At 34.1% G+C, this 20156-nt stretch overlaps 2 protein-coding genes across 9 annotated transcripts; both read right to left on the bottom strand.

Moving 5' to 3' along the window:
• Positions 1-2172: 2172 nt before the first annotated feature.
• Positions 2173-8294, bottom strand: LOC132190412 (serine/threonine-protein kinase STY46-like). 7 transcript variants are annotated; one of them, XM_059605395.1, is made up of 9 exons: positions 7863-8294; positions 7546-7660; positions 7042-7139; positions 6529-6645; positions 5732-5786; positions 4368-4478; positions 3615-3780; positions 2761-2856; positions 2173-2506 (listed from the first exon to the last, which is right to left on the bottom strand). In XM_059605395.1, the coding sequence occupies exons 1-7, from the start codon at positions 8048-8050 to the stop codon at positions 3754-3756; spliced, it is 711 nt and encodes a 236-aa protein (XP_059461378.1). In that variant the 5' UTR covers positions 8051-8294; the 3' UTR covers positions 2173-2506; positions 2761-2856; positions 3615-3753. The 7 variants fall into 7 exon arrangements, with proteins under 7 accessions (XP_059461378.1, XP_059461379.1, XP_059461382.1 ...); XM_059605396.1 differs by having other exon boundaries at positions 2811-2856; XM_059605399.1 differs by lacking the exon at positions 4368-4478.
• A 2192-nt stretch (positions 8295-10486) lies between these two features.
• Positions 10487-19595, bottom strand: LOC132190411 (serine/threonine-protein kinase STY46-like). Of its 2 annotated transcripts, none has more exons than XM_059605393.1 (8): positions 19201-19595; positions 18884-18998; positions 18362-18459; positions 17858-17974; positions 17064-17118; positions 15703-15813; positions 14902-14952; positions 10487-10715 (listed from the first exon to the last, which is right to left on the bottom strand). In XM_059605393.1, the coding sequence occupies exons 1-8, from the start codon at positions 19386-19388 to the stop codon at positions 10542-10544; spliced, it is 909 nt and encodes a 302-aa protein (XP_059461376.1). In that variant the 5' UTR covers positions 19389-19595; the 3' UTR covers positions 10487-10541. The 2 variants fall into 2 exon arrangements, with proteins under 2 accessions (XP_059461376.1, XP_059461377.1); XM_059605394.1 differs by lacking the exon at positions 10487-10715 and adding an exon at positions 13433-13676.
• Positions 19596-20156: the final 561 nt, after the last annotated feature.

Here is a 20156-nt window from a genome sequence, read left to right as displayed (position 1 = left end):
GACCCAATTTGAACATGATGACACGGTTAGAAACCGGTTTTGGATTGGGTTGGAGCCTAGATGATGTGGCTAGGGCTGACGTAGATCTAAGGTTGACGTGGCATGTTTAGAGGCTGCCACGTGGCTACTGGAAAGAGAAGTAGAGTCTGGCGCGTATGGTACACCCGCCTTCACTAGCGACCACGTCTTGGCGCGCGAAGCCCACACCTAGGAGCTTCGACCGGCGCATCAAAGGTCCGATGGTGGATTTATGGACGACTCTAGGACGGCCAGTGGCAGATCTGTTGAATGGTCTAAAGACCAAGCTGATCCAGCGGACATGGCGGGGTCAAAATTTCAACTGCTTCTCTAGGCGGCGCGTGTGGGGTGCGTGCATGGCTAGAAGAGGCTCAAAATCCATAGGTCCATCGATCTGGGGCTGAGACACCACTTTTGGTGGTTGATTGGTTGAGAGAAGTCACGGTGGCAGTGCATGAGACGCTTGGAGAAATTGCCGATGGAGCATGGCTACGGGTGGAGTGTTGTGGGCGGTTGATCTTCCACAAATCGATAGATCTCTGCCTTGCAAGCTTGAATTTGGGAGAAATTTTTCCAGATGAGGCTGCCTTGAAGGCGTGGAAAATATTTTGAGCGGAAAACCGCTTGGCGGCGCGCCAACGACTGGAAAAGGGAGGTCGCTGGAGGGAGCGATGGAAAACGTCAAAGACGTTTATTGGAGGCCACAGAAAGTAGCTCTAATACCAGGTTAAATATATCTCTGATATATTGGAGCGGAAGAATGAGAGAGAGAAGAGAGAGGGAGCGGAAGCATATAATAGACTACATTTCTTCTATATTATTATGATGATTACATAAGTCTCTATATATAGAGAGGCTAAGCGTGATAAGCAAGACAATAATATAAAATATTCTAACAGTAATAATTCATTTGTTTGTTTTTGTTTTTGTTTTAACAAGTCACTTTAATTTGTAACATTGACAATTTATAATCCATCTTCATAAATGAATAACATGATGACTCTATGAATTCTAATATTGCATGCTTATCATTTCCTTTAAATCAATAATTTATTTCAAAATATCATTTAACTCGAGGCTTTGATTTAAATGTGTGAATGTTGGATGATACCTCTTCTTTTACTTTTTATTTTTTATAAGCTTAGATGATGATACATATTCACATAAATTTTCTAATATAATTGGCTTTTACCAAGAGTTACATTTAATTGTGTAAAAAGCTTATAGATGTAGCCAAAGACATTACTTGAATCTATAATATTTTCATATATATTGACAAAAGCTAAAATTATTTTAAAAAAATCTTTTTGAAGGTAAGTTGAAGAAGCTTCCATTTATGAATTGTGTTGGGCCACATATATCTTCTGATTCTGAGATGTAATACTCCTCCCTTTTTCTTTTCTTTTCTTTTTTTTTTTTTTTTTTTCTCTCTCCCATTGTAAAAATTAATATTAAAAGAGGTCCTCCAAAAAGCAAAAAGTATAAACGCTATGACAATATTTATTATTCCACATGATTATCCAACGAAGAAAAACTATAGGCTTGCTTATCCACCAGGACACATAATGATGAAAGCAAGAGAAAATGCAGTTAATTGGAAGAACATCTCACTACAAGAAATTTGCTCATTAGCGGCGACTTTGGGTCGCCGCTAATGAGCAAAACGTCGCCGCTATTGATCAATAGCGGCGACACTTGGCCGCTATTCAGTTGCTGGTATTAATCCGCCACTGATGATCAATAGCGGCAACATTTCGGGTCGCCGCTATTGATGGGTCAATAGCGGCGACTTTTAGTCGCCGCTAATGACTTTTTTTGTTGCCGCAAAAAAAGCTTGAAATGGGCCGAGTGTCGCCGCTGATGATGGTCAATAGCGGCAACAAAAATGTCGCCGCTATTGACAGTCAATAGCGGCGACCATCTGGGTGGCTGCTATTGACTATCAATAGCGGCCACCTTCTTGGTCGCTGCTATTGATAATCAATAGCGGCCACCTTCTAGGTCGCTGCTATTGATAATCAATAGCGGCCACCTTCTAGGTCGCCGCTATTGATAATCGTAAAAAAATAAAAAAATCATTAGCGGCGACATTGAGGTCGCCGCTAATGATATTTAAAAAAAAAAAAAAAAAAAAAAAAAAAAAGGACCTGCTTATAATAGATGTTATTATATAACAGTTATGAGAATTACATCAAGCCTATTTATAGTCAAATCGCTCGAGATAACTAAAGTTATGATTCCACAGCAGCTGAACAACTAGAAGTCATGAGCAATAAGAAATATAGCTCCTAACTTTCAAATACACAAACTGATCATTCCAAAAATTGACCCAAAAAGCATACACCCAACCTCCAAGCCTCCAGGGAAGCAAAATGAAAGATCTTTGTATTTAAGAGGCAGCTGCTTTTCTGGAGGGTAACCTCAAACGAAGCACCCCAACCTGGGCTACCTGTCTCTTCATTATTAGCCATCCTAAAAAATATCCCTCCTGCACACAATAATACAAGTCTGAGATACACAAAGTTATTACAAAATCACTAGCTAAATTATAATACATATTCCGGCAGAAACACAAAGCTTGACACTCAAGACCTCACAATAGATTTTTAGTACCCTCAAGTCCTCTATTTTAACCCTAAAATTGTGCTTATAAAGATCTCCAAAAAACCTTAACATTATGTCCAAATCAGCATAAATTGTTGCTCGAAATCCAAAAATTCCAACAATCATATTGGGTATTACCTCTCCAAGAAATTAAGAAAACCAATCTCCTAAAATCAGTTTACAACAACCTTTGAAATCTTCCTGTGAGCTCCTGTTTGGCCAGAAATCTAAAGCCTAAGAAGTGAGAAAGGGAAACTTGTTTTATTAGAATCAAATGATCACCACATAGACAATAGGCCTATTCATGTATACAGCAAATTATCTCACTCCATACAAAGACATAAAATAGAGTACTTGTACCAAAAGAAGGAAAAATTCTGTTATCGCTAGAATAGGGTTTCAAAAACACACAAAAAAATGAAATAAGTTATGAACTATTCTAGTATTAAATGGAACTAACTTCCATTTTCTCACTGATTGCAGAGTGTTCTTCTAGTTAAAGAAATGTAAATCATGTTGGCCTTAAACTGATTAATTGCAATGCTTTTGTATTGCTTCATCATGTCATCATAGCACACATTGAGCATATAAATTACCTTGCACTCATTGTTAAACAAGTATTTAACTCAATCCTTCAGCACCATGAGATGACCAGACATGTTTGCCAAATTCTTCAAGTACCAAAATTTTCATAATCACAAACAACAGGGTATATTATGAAAGCTGGGTTGGTAATGCCAGGAATTCTATTGCCTAGCACTAACCATAGATTCTTATGCTTGCTACAAGGATCAAAACGAGAAAGCAAAGAAATGGATCCAAAAGCCCATCTATAATAGTATTCTCTGATCACCATAATCATATAGTTAATGTGTGTTTTAACAATAAACGACATATATTTTATTCCTAGACAAAAATTAATGCTAAAACATAATGACCACAAATGCTAGAAGCCATATATTCAAGACAAGACAAGAAAAGGCAGTTATTACCAGAAATTTCCACCTCCTTGTCGTTCTTGCAAAAGACAAGACCTGATCAAGGTGTCAATTGGTGATCCCCTAAGAGCATTTCCAAGCTCTTTACATGTCCAGAGGATTAATCCCCCTCGGGTAAATATTAGTAACTGCTCTAACATCTCCTACACTTGTACACACCCTGCAATCAGATCCAGAATATATCAGAATACCAAACCCAGGGATTCAAACATGAATTGGAAAGAAAGGAAATTAGAAGAAAAAAAAAAAAACTGCATGCAAAGGTAAAGAAAACCCAACTTCAAATTTTATATTTTCTAGTTTTTTTTTTTAAATTGTTTTAGATCCAGAAAGTTGGCGCATATTAATTTAAGAACAGAGATCGCGGACGCTATTCAAACTCCAACTTGAAACAGGTCCCAAATTCGAGTCATTTTCTCACAATTTCACGGCCAACAAACACAACCATTTAACATACATATATACAGCCCCTAAATGCGAGACGAATTTAAATTCCAAGCCCTAGAAATTAACGATCATGGATTCAAAATCTACGGGAACAGAAATCAGATACAATCAAATTCATACACCAAACAAGACGAAATCCCCACAAAATTTTTTATCATTGAATCCATGAATTTTTTTAAAAAAAAGGGATTTTGAAGGAATCAGAGACGAAAAAACAAATACCTGCCTTTCCTAGGACTAGTAATTAATTGATGAAAAAATATATTACAATCAAGAAAATGAGAACAAATAAAGAAATACCTCAAGTGCCCAGCCATCAACAACAAAAAAAAACAAAGAGTAGCCATCTGTAGTGGAAAAAGCATGCGCTTCTTGAATGTTCAAGCCAACGTCATACAGTAAGGAACTCAACTGAAATTGCATCATCACAAATTAAAATAGTAACTGAAAAGAAAGAAAAAATATCAATATGGATAGTATTGATATAGATAGAATATCTAACTAGTAAATTACTTTTGGAAGTTCCACATATAAGTATCAAATCAACTATTCTATCCACCATCAGATCTTGCAGAAGCCTGATCTGTTGCAATCTGTCTTAAGGCATATGAATTACAGAGAACTTGCTTTGGTGGTGACAAAGATACGTATGAAACAAGGGTAAGGGTACAAAGAAGTAGATGTTTCTGTTACTTGTGAACAATGGATCGAAACATATGGAGTGAAATCCACCATAATATGTATTTAGTGGACATTGAAAATTCAAAAATTTGTAAATAAAATCAGGACTAGGCAACATATATAAACAGAAATTCAATAAAACTAGGAAAGAACAAGATAGTAAATCTTATTGGAAAATAAATCCTTAGGACTGTGGGCAGGAGACTAAAAAGAAAACGGAGGATTATGTAACTAGAACATGATGGATGAAGGAGAGAAATGCTTCTTTAGAGTTTCAATTGACTGATAACTACCAATATACCAAAAACTACTATGAAATGTCAAAACACCAACCAAGCTTCTGCCACACAACATCGAGCCATAACAAAAATGTCCATAAATAAGCATGGTGAAAGAAGGGCCTCAGGAAGGACGAGCAAAGAAGAAACAATAGAGCCAAAGATAGAGCACTAAAGTTTGAGAGAACAAATTGAGCATAAGATATCAAATCATTTCTAAATAGCAGCAAGCATTCTAGATGCCCCCCACTAAAGGTTGAAGTTTGGGGAGATGAAAGCTTGGCTGCCAAACGGTTCTAGGAGTCACCAACAAATGATTCAAATCAGGTCCAGTAAGGGGTATGGATCTAATGTTACATTACTGAAGCGGATTGTAGAATTCCAGCCTTCAAAACAATAATGCCCATTAGCAGCATCAAACATAAATCTCTCTTGTGCAATATATTTATCACCTTGTTCAAAAATTTTAATCTCGAGTAGATGCCTCATAAACGTCAAGAATATTCACACGCCACATATTATGCAGCACACATCTAAGAAATAATGCTAAAATAAGAATTAGAGCTATCCTGGATATGTTTCTGATGCTGAAAACAGTGGACATTGGAAGGTATACAACACAGATGATTCCAAGAAATGGTTCAAGACCTAGAAAGTTCAACATGCTCCCTATGAGACAGAGAGAGAGAGAGAGAGATCAGCTACCTGACTGAAAAGTTTGGGCTTGTCATTTGTTGAAATTGTAATTTCATGCATTGCCCTGCAAATTTTGGAAACTATTACAGTGTTAATTAACTAAACCTATAAAAGCTTCAAGCAATCTATGAAATTTTTTTGTTTATGGTAAAAATATTTGAAGATCTCATCATCCACAAAGAAAGCAAGCAACATTAAGTTGAATATAGATGAGAGAAAAATCATAAGAAATACACACATACAAAATAGAATGTATAAATAATAGGATACATATTGCAATGTCTAAGAAAGGTCCAAGGATATATAACTGTTCAAAGCAAAGTCACAAACCAGTAGGAGTTAAATGTGTAGTTTTCCCCAACCAGGAGAGAATATCTGATGAAGCCACGGATCTCAACTTCTTCTGGTAGGAGAAAACTTACGTACTAGAAAGACTTATTCCTCCTCAAACTTTACTGTCGGGATCCTGAAAATTTCAATGGTATGAATGGAAATTTTCCCAACTCTTCTCATTTACTTTTACAGAAGAGACTTCATACCTATTGCATCAAACCAGAAATTATTCTTTTTCTTGAACTATCTAGTATAATAAAACTTCTAAAATCCTGCCAAACCTAATGCGCCCATGTCAGTATTGCAACTCGTATCTATAAAGTATCCACATCAATGTTGCATACCAAATTTTCAACACTAATTTGAAAGACAAAAAATATATGAACAGTACAATAATTGGCCACAAAATATCATGTTAAGGACAATTAGAGAAAAATCTCAAAATCAGGAGAAAACCTTTTAAAATTCTTTACCGGGAACGAAGACAAGTATCAGTCATGCCATTTTGCGTATCTTCAACATGTAAGTGGTTGACTTCAAGAGTTGGTTCAACATCAGTTGACGGACCAAAGGCAGGCGGTGGATGAACACTGAAAAAGTATACACAATGATGCAGTCTATCAAAATATTATTCATCAAAAGCTACCTACCACGAAACAAAATTATGCTTAAATAGATTAGGGATTAAACCCTAACCCTAGTGACACTAAAATAATATAAAGCCCGATTAAATTAACATAACCCAAAGTCTGAAAAATCAAACAATATAACACTGAAAAATAAAATAACATAACAATAAATGTGACAAAATCAAAGTGCCAAAAGTTAAATCTCCAGCTCTCAAGGCTGGTCATCCTACGAGGCTACGATATTAGGGTCCAAACACACATGTAATCACTTGCTTGTATCCGGTAGCCCCATTACACAAGTTATTAAATAACTGATAATCCTCATTAAAGAAATAGAAGGAGGCCATTTAACCATACCACTTTTCGCTGGAATGATCAGAACATTGAGCATCCACTTTCATTTGGGAGTTCGAATGAAAAGAATGACTACAATTTCCACCCGTAGAAAAATGAACCTGCATATGTTCAAGATGCATTTGGCCAATCACAAGTGATTTCAACAACAACAAAAAAAAAAAACAAAAACAAAACAAAAATTATAGAAAAATGAAATTATAATAAAATTGCGTCCAGTTTTTTGCATGGTCAATATGTCAATCACCTCAAGAGACCTATAGAAAACCAACCATTTCCAAAAATGTGCCCAATTCTAAATCATCCTGCTAGTCAAACTTCATAGTATAAATGGAAATAATGAATTATATAGCAGAGTATTAAATCAAAACTTATTAATCCAGAAGCTTAAACTTATAGTAAATGGTGAATTTAATTAATATTTTAACAAAGAAAGAGGAAAATTCAGAAGAAAAATGCATAGAGCCAAGAATTCTTGATCCAAGCACAGTTTCTCGTATAAATTACCTCCACGACACGGACTTCAATTGCATGTCTGGTGGCAGGGTCGCGTGCCATATGCAATAATCTTTTGTGCATAAGAACATCTAGTGCCCTCTCGGCATTCACATCCAATGCATACCTATTATTAGCGAATTAGATCAATAAACACCAGCTCTGATTGTAAGTACTCCACAACATCAACACCTTTGATATGGAGGTCCATTCTTGAAAGCCACAATTAAGTACTCACACATAAATAAATAAATAAATCACCAGTTGTGAATTTTGATAATTCAACTAATGATCAAACAAAAGATAGTAAAGTAAAGGTTTGGGGGAACCTAGCAGGGAGGCGATGAAAATGCGCCCAAAGCTCATCCTCAAAACCAGGAAGACTGGTCTCTGCGAAGCTCAAGTCTCTGAGACGATGAAGAACTTGATTGTACACTACGACCTTCTGCCTCTGCTTCCGACTAAGAGTCGGCGCGAAATCCACGGCTCTGCTACTGCAGCTCTCTGTATCTTCCATGATCACCGCCGAAACGACGAGCCGTTCGAAACTTTTAACAGGAACGCTCCAAATGGTACCGCTCAAAGGCACGGTTCCAACGCGAAGTGGAGACTACCGCGCAAGGAGAACGAAATGATGTAGAAAAGGCAAGAATGGCTTTTGGAAATTGGAAGTGTGCTCTTCAGTCTCCGGCTCTTCAGCTTTTCTTGAACCGCTTGATTGGTTACTTATAAATAAAGAGCATTAAAATGTATTGGCACAATTTGGCTCCTCCAATGACGGTCGATTCCTACAATGCACGCTCGCTTTGCTTATATCACCGCCTTTTAGATTTAAAAAGGTCAATAATGACAAGTACAAACAATGTCTTCTATCATTGAAAATGACAAATAAAGTCTAAAGATATTGAGGTGGATAATCTCATCACACCATGACCAACCAATTTTACTTCTAAATTTTCTGTCATAATCAACTCTCAACCACTACCGTCGCTCACATCAACCAATATAGCCGTGCATGATGTATTTTGGGATTTGTTTTTTATTTTATTTTTGTTTGATTTGACAAAAATGTGAAAATTATTTCTTTCCTAATGTTTTATGTTTTGTTGTTTGTTTTATTATGAAAACTTTAAACAAAAGATTAAAAGAAAAAGTTTAACAAACCGAGCATAACTCTATTTACTAATCAACTTGGCTTTATATAATGTTTAAACTTTTTTAGATAACGATTTTAACTTTTTAATTGTGATGTGAATCAAATATAAAAATAGTTTGTGAGTGTTTTGTATTGTTTATTAGTTTTTTTTTTGGTCCTAAAAAGCATTATCAAACGAGTCCAAAGTTTTTTTTGTCATAACTTAGCAAAGTTGTGGTTGACTTTTCCTCATTGATTTTGTGTAAACTTCCAAACAATCATCAATAATATTAATCTTATCTAATGTACAAAATTTTAACATAAATAAATAGAACACAAATTCATGGACAAAAAAAAAAAATAATAAATACAAGAGTGGTGATGGTATCAAACAAAATCCTTCACAAACATGCCTGTATCTCATTAGCATAGAATCATAAATTTTTAATTTTATTTCTAACCAAATTCTTTATACTAATTAACAAGAAAAGCCATCAATCCCTTTTTCTTAAAATTAACCGCTTTTCAAAGCTCAATAGAGTTTATGCATTTCCAAATTCACACACCAAAAAAAAAAAAAAAAAAGTTCTAAGATTCATTGTGGGGGACAAAATATTCCTTTGAGGGCCAGTCATTTTACATTTATTTACAATATGGGATCACCCCTATGTAAGCAAAATATTTGACTCCCTTAAATAAAATGAGACTTCTTCTTCTTCCTCCAGACTGCTCTCTCATAGAATCTCTCTAAGAGATTCTCATGTTTCTCTCTCTATATATCTCTCTCTCCTAAGACTCTCCAAGTCTCTCCCACGTCTTTCTTTGAGACTCTCTCTCTCTCTGGCATGCTAATTCATTAGAAGCTAGAGACTATTTTTCATTATTTATCTTACTCCAAAAGTGATTATGCTAACTTAAGTTTAGGAGAGTCTTTGGTTTTGGCCAAAGACTCTCTGACCTTTTCTATGTTTGCAATAACAACATTTTCGTATCAACGGAACCCCATCTCAACTCTACCACGAAGATGATTGTTTAGATAGTGGATCCTTGAACCTAAAACCGCTCCCAACATACATCAATAAAGGTAATATTATCATAATTGAGTTCTAAACCAGAAGACTTAAAAGTTGAAAGGTATTTACATAAATACATTTGAAATTTGAACAGTGTATAGATTTCTAATATTCAAGTTTATGAAGGAAGCATCAAATATGTGCTTGGGAATTTCAGGATATTCAAAAAAAAAAAAAAAAAAAAACCCCTATAGTCAGGATAATTAAAAAAGAAAAAAAAGAAAGAAAGCTCCCACCCATCTCGGGTATCTTTCACAATAATATTGCGATATGTACTTTTTAAATAATAAACCGATTTTTTATTTATGAGATTCTTGCTTCTGAGCAATGTGCTCTGAACATACGTTGATTCGTTTGACTATGAAATGAAATCTGATGCTTATTACAAAAAATAAAAATAAAAATAAACCGATTTTTTTACTCATAATTTTAATAGTTGAACATTGAACCGGCTTTTAATAATTTCATTTTCTATTTTTGTTAATGAATTAAATGTCTTAAATGCCTTATGATCTCTCTCTTTATTAAGACATGATCTTTCCTTTTATTATTTCCGTTCAAAGAGTGCGTGAGATTGAACTGGTTTTTAATAATTTTATTTTCTATTTTTGTTAATGAATTAAGCGTCTTAATGCCTTATGATCTCTCTCTTTATTAAGAGATAATATTTTTTAAATAAATAATTAAGCATTGAATATTAAAAGATAGGATGAAAATACGACCTATAATAAAAATAGGATGAAAATACATTTAAATTATAAAATTAGTTAAAAGAAAACAAGCATACTAATTATCTAGCACTAATCAATATTATGTATCTCTGTCTTTGCTCCCTCATCCTGTACATCTTCCTTTTTATCGGAACGCTCCCTAGCTACATAAGGTGCAAGCCTGATAAGCCTCGATGAATCCATCCCAGCGGCGGGCAAGATCAATAAACGCTCCAACTCCTGGCTATTTGCAGCAGGCGTCAACTAACCCAAAAAAGGAAAGAAAAGAAAAGAATATAATCAGTTCATATCAATAAACCCACTAAGGAGATGAAAAAAAACGATGAACATATATTAATATTTAATTAAGAACATACCGGGGCCAATAATGCCAATAAAAAAGGGAATGGCGTAACAAACAAGTGCTGGGATTGTTGTTGCCAAAAACTCTCCACCCAAATTCTGAAGAAATTCACAAGAATTTCTTGTATGGTGCCGGAGCTGTCGTCTTCTAACTTCAACTTGAGGTGGGACACGAGCAAACAACAGAGCGCGCACACAAAATTCAAAATATAAATAGCATCTACGATGCGAGTGCATAGGAGGTAAAAGGCCGTTTGGGAGTGCGATTTTAAAAATTGTATTTTTAAAAATTGTGTTTTTAAAATTGCTACTTTTTGAAATCGCACAGACGTTTGGTAAAACATGCTAAAATGTACTTTTTTTATCAATTGAGTGTTTGGATAACATTAGTATATAATTGCGGTTTCATGACCAAATTACCAATAAGGACATTTCTTTATAATAGTAAAATAACTAACATTGTCTATAAGCCTCCATTTTTAACACCTATGCAAACAAAAGTATGACTTATAATTTGATATTAACTTTGAGTTTTCTACTTAGGCAATTATATATTGTTATATTACTTGTTTCTATATGCTTTTTTGTTTTTGTATTTTTTTTTTCTTGAAACATATTCCAAACAGACATATAATAAAAAATACAAGAACAATCCATCAAATTAAACTAATAATATTTACCAAATTTAACTATTACATAATTCACCAATAATTTAAATTAGTACTTGATAACTGTTTATTACCCATTATATATATATAAAATTATCACTGTTTATTACCCATTAAAAAAATATCACCAACTGTTACAGTGCAATACCCATTAAAAAATAAAAATAAAAATCCATCACAAATTGTTACTGTACAGTACCTTTAAAAAAAAAAAAAAAAAAAAAAAGAAGCCATAAAAAATTGTCACTGTGCACATCACTATGTAGTGCACAGTGAGTCAGTGACTTGAGAAAAATCATCATCTTGGTCACTTTACAGCATTTTTTTTAAAAGAAAAAGCCTCACACGGTTACTGTATACGCACTATCACATTACTGTGCGTGTACAGTGATCTATCATTGCATACTATGATGGATTGTAGATCATTATGCATGCATGGTAATCTAAATAAAATTTTGAAAAAAAAAAAAAAAATCACAACTTTACTTTGTAGAAATGGTCGAAGAACATAAACGCATATATAAAAAAGCACAATAATCATACAAACCACATAAAATAACACCGAACATCAAACAGTGGAAAGTTTTACAAAAGCAAAAGAGTTATATGGAGAGAAAGAAAATATTAAGGTGAGATTATTACCTGGTAGAGGGGTGGAGATATGGACAACAGCGACGCACACTGCTATAGGACGGAGAAAGGATGAACGAGACAGAGAGGATGAAGAAGAAAAAAGAGAAAAGAAGAATTTTAATATATTTTAGAGAGTATTCTTGGTATTTTTTTCATTCCCGCTCAATAAAAGGTAACTATTGCGCCAAATATCTTTTTAATAGAAATCGTGATTTTGTTTTAAATTCGCACTTTTTCAAATAAGTATCCGCTAATCAGCTTATGAAAATCGAAATTTTTTTTGCGATTTTGAAATTTGTGTTTTTAAAATTGCAATCCCAAACACCATAAAATTGCGATTTGGTTTAAAATCGCAGATTATTTTTTAAAAAACACACTCCCAAACGCACCCTTAAAAGCACTTCTCCAAGCCAGTTTAAGTAAAACCTTTTGGCCATGACTTAGTTGGGAGAGACGGGTTAAAAGCTTCCTCCCAAGTAGCAAATAAGTACTACTCACAATGTAAAGAATAGGAAAAGCCAAAGTAATCATAACGCTCAGAACTAACCAAAGGAAAAATATGGCTTCGGCAGCCTCTTTAACTTTAGGATTGTTAATCAAAGCAATTCTATAACCGAATGAAGCAAAAGTTGCAAAAGAATATATCGAACTACAAACCCATGTGAACGTCCAAAACATTGACATGTTGAAACAATTTCAACTTCTCTTACGCAAAGAAAACTACCGAGGAAGACGACGTTGAAAAGTTTGAAAGGAACCACGACTATATATTTCCCACGTTAGATTTATATTATTTTCCTAATAGATAGTTTATTATTTAGGCTTGATAAGACCCCAGATATAATAGGAAATACAATCAAGAGTTAATGAACAATATTACATAATCAAATCAATATAATATACAGGAAAATATAGATCAATTGGTAAATATCAGAATATAAAAAGCTTTATAGGATTGCTTCCCAATTTTGTTGGCTCAATTTTTTTGATAGTTTAAGAAGGACATTGTCAGCGATGTAATTGAAAGTCTAAAAGAGACATTGTCAATTGGATGATAGTTTGAGATACATAGACTTTTCCATTTTTTTTTTTTCATAAAAAAAAAAAAAAAAAAAAAACTGTCGCTTTATTAAAGTGAATAGAACAATTTTTTCGTTGTCAATTTTTTTTTTAAAAAAAAAAAATTAAAAAATAAATCAAAACTTGATTTCATTAGAAAGATAATGATCGATCAGCATGAAAACTTTCGTATTTCAAACTTTCTTTTTGATCATATAGTGATATATGGTCTTTCCTTCATATACAACAACTTACATGTATTCAAGCCAAGTCGGGTTTTAAATCGAAAACCCGATCTAAGATATATATATATAGTGATATATACGAACATTATTCGAGCCGAGTTTGGTTTTATACATGTATGTATCACTTAATAATCGAGCCTATTTTCCTGTTTACGAACAACTCATTTAATACTCGAATTGCGCACGAGTCAAACTTTATTAAGCCAATTCCGAGCGAGCTCGCAGATAGTCTTATTTCATTTACGTGCCGCGCTTACCTTAAACAAAAGGAAAGACAATGAAGTTGATCAGCGTGGGTGCTTAAAGCGGATGTAAACAGTAAACTAGTAAAGAGTCTTGGTTGAAATGTCATTGGGTTCCTGTTGCTCCCCAGCAACAGGAACCCAATGACATTTCAACCAAGGTTGCTTCTGCTGTGCACTCCAAGATATCAAATCTAATTAGATGTGGAAAGCATACATAACTTTTAGCATCACTAATTTGCATAGGTTAGCATGGTATGAAAAGATGATCAAAGATCAGACATGTAAGGACTCCTTATACAGTGATTCCTACTAGTTTGATATATATATCACAAAAAAAGTTGGTTATGATAACAGAAAAACAGCAGAGTACAGATATGAGCTTTCAATCTTAACTAAATTTAAGCTAAAGTATAATCTTTTAATGATACAAATTCTGTTTTTGTCCTACCATAGAGACATTTAATGATAATGGATAGTTTTGACCAGTAATTAGAAAATTCAAGTGACCCTACATAAAGGGCTAGTGTCCAGAACCTATCTCCAAAGATTCTGTTAGCACATATTAAAACCAAGCCCTATTAGGATTGCAGAGTAAAAGCAAATTGTTGTTTAACATTTTGATATGATTCACGATTTATCAACCCTTCTGAGATAATTTTCATTCATTTCATTCTAAGATTAACCAATAACAGTTGCTCTCACTCCCTTTTTTCCACATCTACATATTCTTGGGTGTAAATTTCATAACCTTTTCTGGAATATGGATCTATAAAATTTGCTTTTTTTTTTTTGTCTCGGAACAGTAACAATAACTCACTACTAACTACATGTCTACCATTTTCCAATTTCCAAGAAAGCTCCAAGTCCTTTTGTCAACTATCAGAAACCTCACATAGGAAGCACTGGCATCAGAACAATGTACATTATTCACAGAAGCAGGATACATGGAGATCATGCATTTAACTGTATCAAGCAAGATGGGACATGTCATGGGTGGTCATATCGAAAGACAGATCTTAAAGTTAAATATGTTATTTTTTTCAGCCTTCAGTGTCATAACATATTGAGACTCATGCTGAATTAACATGACCTATTAAGGCAACTAAAACTGCAGTTATCTGGAATTGCCTCGTTCAATCACAAACGAAACATCCAAAGAGTAGCCATCTTTGAACAAAAATTCGAAATCAAGTGAACAATGTAAAGTGTTCCAACAAGTAGTCGGTAGAGGGGATACCTCAATTCTTGGTAATTTCTTTAGCAGTGTATTTCGAAGCTGCTCGATCTCCTATAAACATAGAACATGCATATCAGTCAAGCAGGTCACAAGGAATTACAAAAGAGACAGAAATAGAGAATGTAACTATATTTTCTTCAATAATTTAAGAAAACCACACCATAACTTGAAAGCTCATAATAACACCACATTAAGACTGACAATTGATAACCTATGAATAAAATATTTACGGAAAACTTCACAAAACTCTCCTGAAATTCCACGATTTTTGAAATTAACCTCTAAAAGTTCAAAAACTCTCAATTTTTTGCAATATCCCCCCTCCATTAGGATTTTCCTTTAAATCTTGTCAAAATCTCCAAAATACCCCTGCTTTTTTATTAAAAAAATTGCAAAGCTTTAGGCGTAGGTATTTTTGCAAATTTCGTTAAATCCTGACCAATGCTTAAATCACTGTAATTTTTTATAATAAAACATGGGTATTTTGAAAATTTTGACAGTATTTAAGGAAAAATCCTAACGGATGGGTGACATTGCAAAAAATTGGAAGATCAATATACTAAATTGAAAGTTTTTCAACTTTGGGGGATATTTGTAAAAGTGATGAAAGTTCAGGGGGATTAAGTGAAGTTTCCCTAAATATTTATGTTCAACCAATTGTATAAAGTCACTATCAACCATTTAAGCAATGCATATTTGAATTGATTCCATGAGATAAGTGAATATTCTTCCCTAGGACTAGTAATTAATTGATGAAAAAATATATTACAATCAAGAAAATGAGAACAAATAAAGAAATACCTCAAGTGCCCAGCCATCAACAACAAAAAAAAACAAAGAGTAGCCATCTGTAGTGGAAAAAGCATGCGCTTCATGAATGTTCAAGCCAATGTCATACAGTAAGGAACTCAACTGAAAATGCATCATCACAAATTAAAATAGTAACTGAAAAGAAAGAAAAAATATCAATATAGATAGAATATCTAACTAGTAAATTACTTTTGGAAGTTCCACATATAAGTATCAAATCAACTATTCTATCCACCATCAGATCTTGCAGAAGCCTGATTTGTTGCAATCTGTCTTAAGGCATATGAATTACAGAGAACTTGCTTTGGTGGTGACAAAGATGCGTATGAAACAAGGGTAAGGGAACAAAGAAGTAGATGTTTCTGTTACTTGTGAACAACGGATCGAAGCATATGGAGTGAGATCCACCATAATATGTATTTAGTGGACATTGAAAATTCAAAAATTTGTAAATAAAATCAGGACTAGGCAACATATATAAACAGAAATTCAATAAAGCTAGGAAAGAACAAGATAGTAAATCTTATTGGAAAATAAATCCTTAGGACTGTGGGCAGGAGACTAAAAAGAAAACGGAGGATTATGTAACTAGAACATGATGGATGAAGGAGAGAAATGCTTCTTTAGAGTTTCAATTGACTGATAACTACCAATATACCAAAAACTACTATGAAATGTCAAAACACCAACCAAGCTTCTGCCACACAACATCGAGCCATAACAAAAATGTCCATAAATAAGCATGGTGAAAGAAGGGCCTCAAGAAGGACGAGCAAAGAAGAAACAATAGAGCCAAAGATAGAGCACTAAAGTTTGAGAGAACAAATTGAGCATAAGATATCAAATCATTTCTAAATAGCAGCAAGCATTCTAGATGCCCCCCACTAAAGGTTGAAGTTTGGGGCGATGAAAGCTTGGCTGCCAAACGGTTCTAGGAGTCACCAGCAAATGATTCAAATCAGGTCCAGTAAGGGGTATGGATCTAATGTTACATTACTGAAGCGGATTGTAGAATTCCAGCCTTCAAAACAATAATGCCCATTAGCAACATCAAACATAAATCTCTCTTGTGCAATATATTTATCATCTTGTTCAAAAATTTTAATCTCGAGTAGATGCCTCATAAACGTCAAGAATATTCACACGCCACATATTATGCAGCACACATCAAAGAAATAATGCTAAAATAAGAATTAGAGCTATCCTGGATATGTTTCTGATGCTGAAAACAGTGGACATTGGAAGTCATACAACACAGATGGTTCCAAGAAATGGTTCAAGACAAATAAAGTTCAACATGCTCCCTATGTGAGAGAGAGAGAGAGAGGGAGAGAGAGAGACAGGTCAGCAACCTGACTGAAAAGTTTGGGCTTGTCATTTGTTGAAATTGTAATTTCATGCGTTGCCCTGCAAATTTTGGAAACTATTACAGCGTTAATTAACTAAACCTATAAAAGCTTCGAGCAATCTATGAAATTTTTTTGTTTATGGTAAAAATATTTTGAAGATCTCATCATCCACAAAGAAAGCAAGCAACATTAAGTTGAATATAGATGAGAGAAAAATTATAAGAAATACACACATACAAAATAGAATGTATAAATAATAGGATACATATTGCAATGTCTAAGAAAGGTCCAAGGATATATAACTGTTCAAAGCAAAGTCACAAACCAGTATGAGTTAAATGTGTAGTTTTCCCCAACCAGGAGAGAATATCTGATGAAGCCACGGATCTCAACTTCTTCTGGTAGGAGAAAACTTACGTAATAGAAAAACTTATTCTTCCTCAAACTTTACCATCGGGATCCTGAATATTTCAATGGTATGAATGGAAATTTTCCCAACTCTTCTCATTCACTTTTACAGAAGAGACTTCATACCTATTGCATCAAACCAGAAATTATTCTTTTTCTTGAACTATCTAGTATAATAAAACTTATAAAATCCTGCCAAACCTAATGTGCTCATGTCAGTATTGCAACTCGTATCTATAAAGTATCCACATCAGTTGCATACCAAATTTTCAACACTAATTTGAAAGACAAAATATATGAACAGTACAATAATTGACCACAAAATATCATGTTAAGGGCAATTAGAGAAAAATCTCATAATCAGGAGAAAACCTTTTAAAATTCTTTACCAGGAACAAAGATGAATATCAGTCATGCCATTTTGTGTATCTTCAACATGTAAGTGGTTGACTTCAAGAGTTGGTTCGACATCAGTTGACGAACCAAAGGCAGGTGGTGGATGAGCACTGAAAAAGTATACACAATGATGCAGTCTATCAAAATATTGTTCATCAAAAGCTACCTACCACAAAACAAAATTATGCTTAAATAGACTAGGGATTAAACCCTAACCCTAGTGACACTGAAATAATATAAAGCCCAACTAAATTAACATAACCCAAAGCCTGAAAAATCAAACAATATAACACTGAAAAATAAAATAACATAACAATAAATGTGACAAAATCAAAGTGCCAAAAGTTAGATCTCCTGCTCTCAAGGCTGGTCATCCTACGATATTAGGGTCCAAACACACATGTAATCACTTGCTTGTATCCGGTGGCTCCATCACACAAGTTATTAAATAAATGATAATCCCATTAAAGAAATAGAAGGAGGCCATTTAACCATACCACTTTTCGCTGGAATGATCAGAACATTGAGCATCCACTTTTATTTGAGAGTTCGAATGAAAAGAATAACTACAATTTCCACCAGTAGAAAAATGAACCTGCATATGTTTAAGATGCATTTGGCCAATCACAAGTTATTTCAACAACAAAAATAAATAAAAAAGTTAAAGAAAAATGAAATTATAATAAAATTGCGTCCAGTTTTTTGCATGGTCAATATGTCAATCACCTCAAGAGACCTATAGAAAACCAACCATTTCCAAAAATGTGCCCAATTCTAAATCATCCTGGTAGTCAAACTTCATAGTATAAATGGAAATAATGAATTTATATAAATCATCCAAAAAAAAAAAAAAGAATTATATAACAGAGTATTAAATCAACACTTATTAATCCAGAAGCTTAAACTTATAGTAAATGGTGAATTTAATTAATATTTTAACAAAGAAAGAGGAAAATTCAGAAGAAAAATGCATAGAGCCAAGAATTCTTGATCCAAGCACAGTTTCTCGTATAAATTACCTCCACCACACGGACTTCAATTGCATGTCTGGTGGCAGGATCGCGTGCCATATGCAATAATCTTTTGTGCATAAGAACATCTTGTGCCCTCTCGGCATTCACATCCAATGCATACCTATTATTAGCAAATTAGATCAATAAACACCAGCTCTGATTGTAATTACTCCACAACATCAACACCTTTGATATGGAGGTCCATTCTTGAAAGCCACAATTAAGTACTCACACATAAATAAATAAATAAATCACCAGTTGTGAATTTTGATAATTCAACTAATGATCAAACAAAAGATAGTAAGGTCAAGGTTTGGGGGAACCTAGCAGGGAGGCGATGAAAATGCGCCCAAAGCTCATCCTCAAAACCAGGAAGACTGGTCTCTGCGAATCTCAAGTCTCTGAGACGATGAAGAACTTGATTGTACACTTCGACCTTCTGCCTCTGCTTCCGACTAAGAGTTGGCGCGAAATCCACGTCTCTGCTAATGCAGCTCTCTGTATCTTCCATGATCACCGCCGAAACGACGAGCCGTTCGAAACTTTGAACAGGAACGCTCCGAATGGTACCGCTCAAAGGCACGGTTCCAACGCGAAGCGGAGACTACCGCGCGAGGAGAACGAAACGACGGAGAAAAGGCAAGAAAGGCTTTTGGAAATTGGAAGTGTGCTCTTCAGTCTCCGGCTCTTCAGCTGAATCAGCTGTTTCTTGAACCGTTTGATTGGTTACTTATAAATAAAGAGCATTAAAATGTATTGGCACAATTTGGCTCCTCCAATGACGGTCGATTCCTACAATGCACGCTTGCTTTGCTTATATCACCGCCTTTTAGATTTAAAAAGGTCAATAATGACAAGTACAAACAATGTCTTCTATCATTGAAAATGACAAATAAAGTCTAAAGATATTGAGGTGGATAATCTCATCACACCATGACCAACCAATTTTACTTCTAATTTTTCTGTCATAATCAACTCTCAACCACTACCGTCGCTCACATCAACCAATATAGCCGTGGATGATGTATTTTGGGAGTTGTTTTTTATTTTATTTTTGTTTGATTTGACAAAAATGTGAAAATTATTTCTTTCCTAATGTTTTATGTTTTGTTGTTTGTTTTATTCTGAAAACTTTAAACAAAAGATTAAAAGAAAAAGTTTAACAAACCGAGCATAACTCTATTTACTAATTAACTTGGCTTTATATAATGTTTAAACTTTTTTAGATAACGTTTTTTACTTTTTAATTGTGATATGAATCAAATATAAAAATATTTTG

This window comes from Corylus avellana, chromosome ca8, assembly GCF_901000735.1.
Source record: "Corylus avellana chromosome ca8, CavTom2PMs-1.0".
Lineage (NCBI taxonomy): Eukaryota > Viridiplantae > Streptophyta > Magnoliopsida > Fagales > Betulaceae > Corylus > Corylus avellana.
Note: the sequence above shows the minus strand (reverse complement) of the source record. Positions and strands in the feature narration are given on the sequence as shown.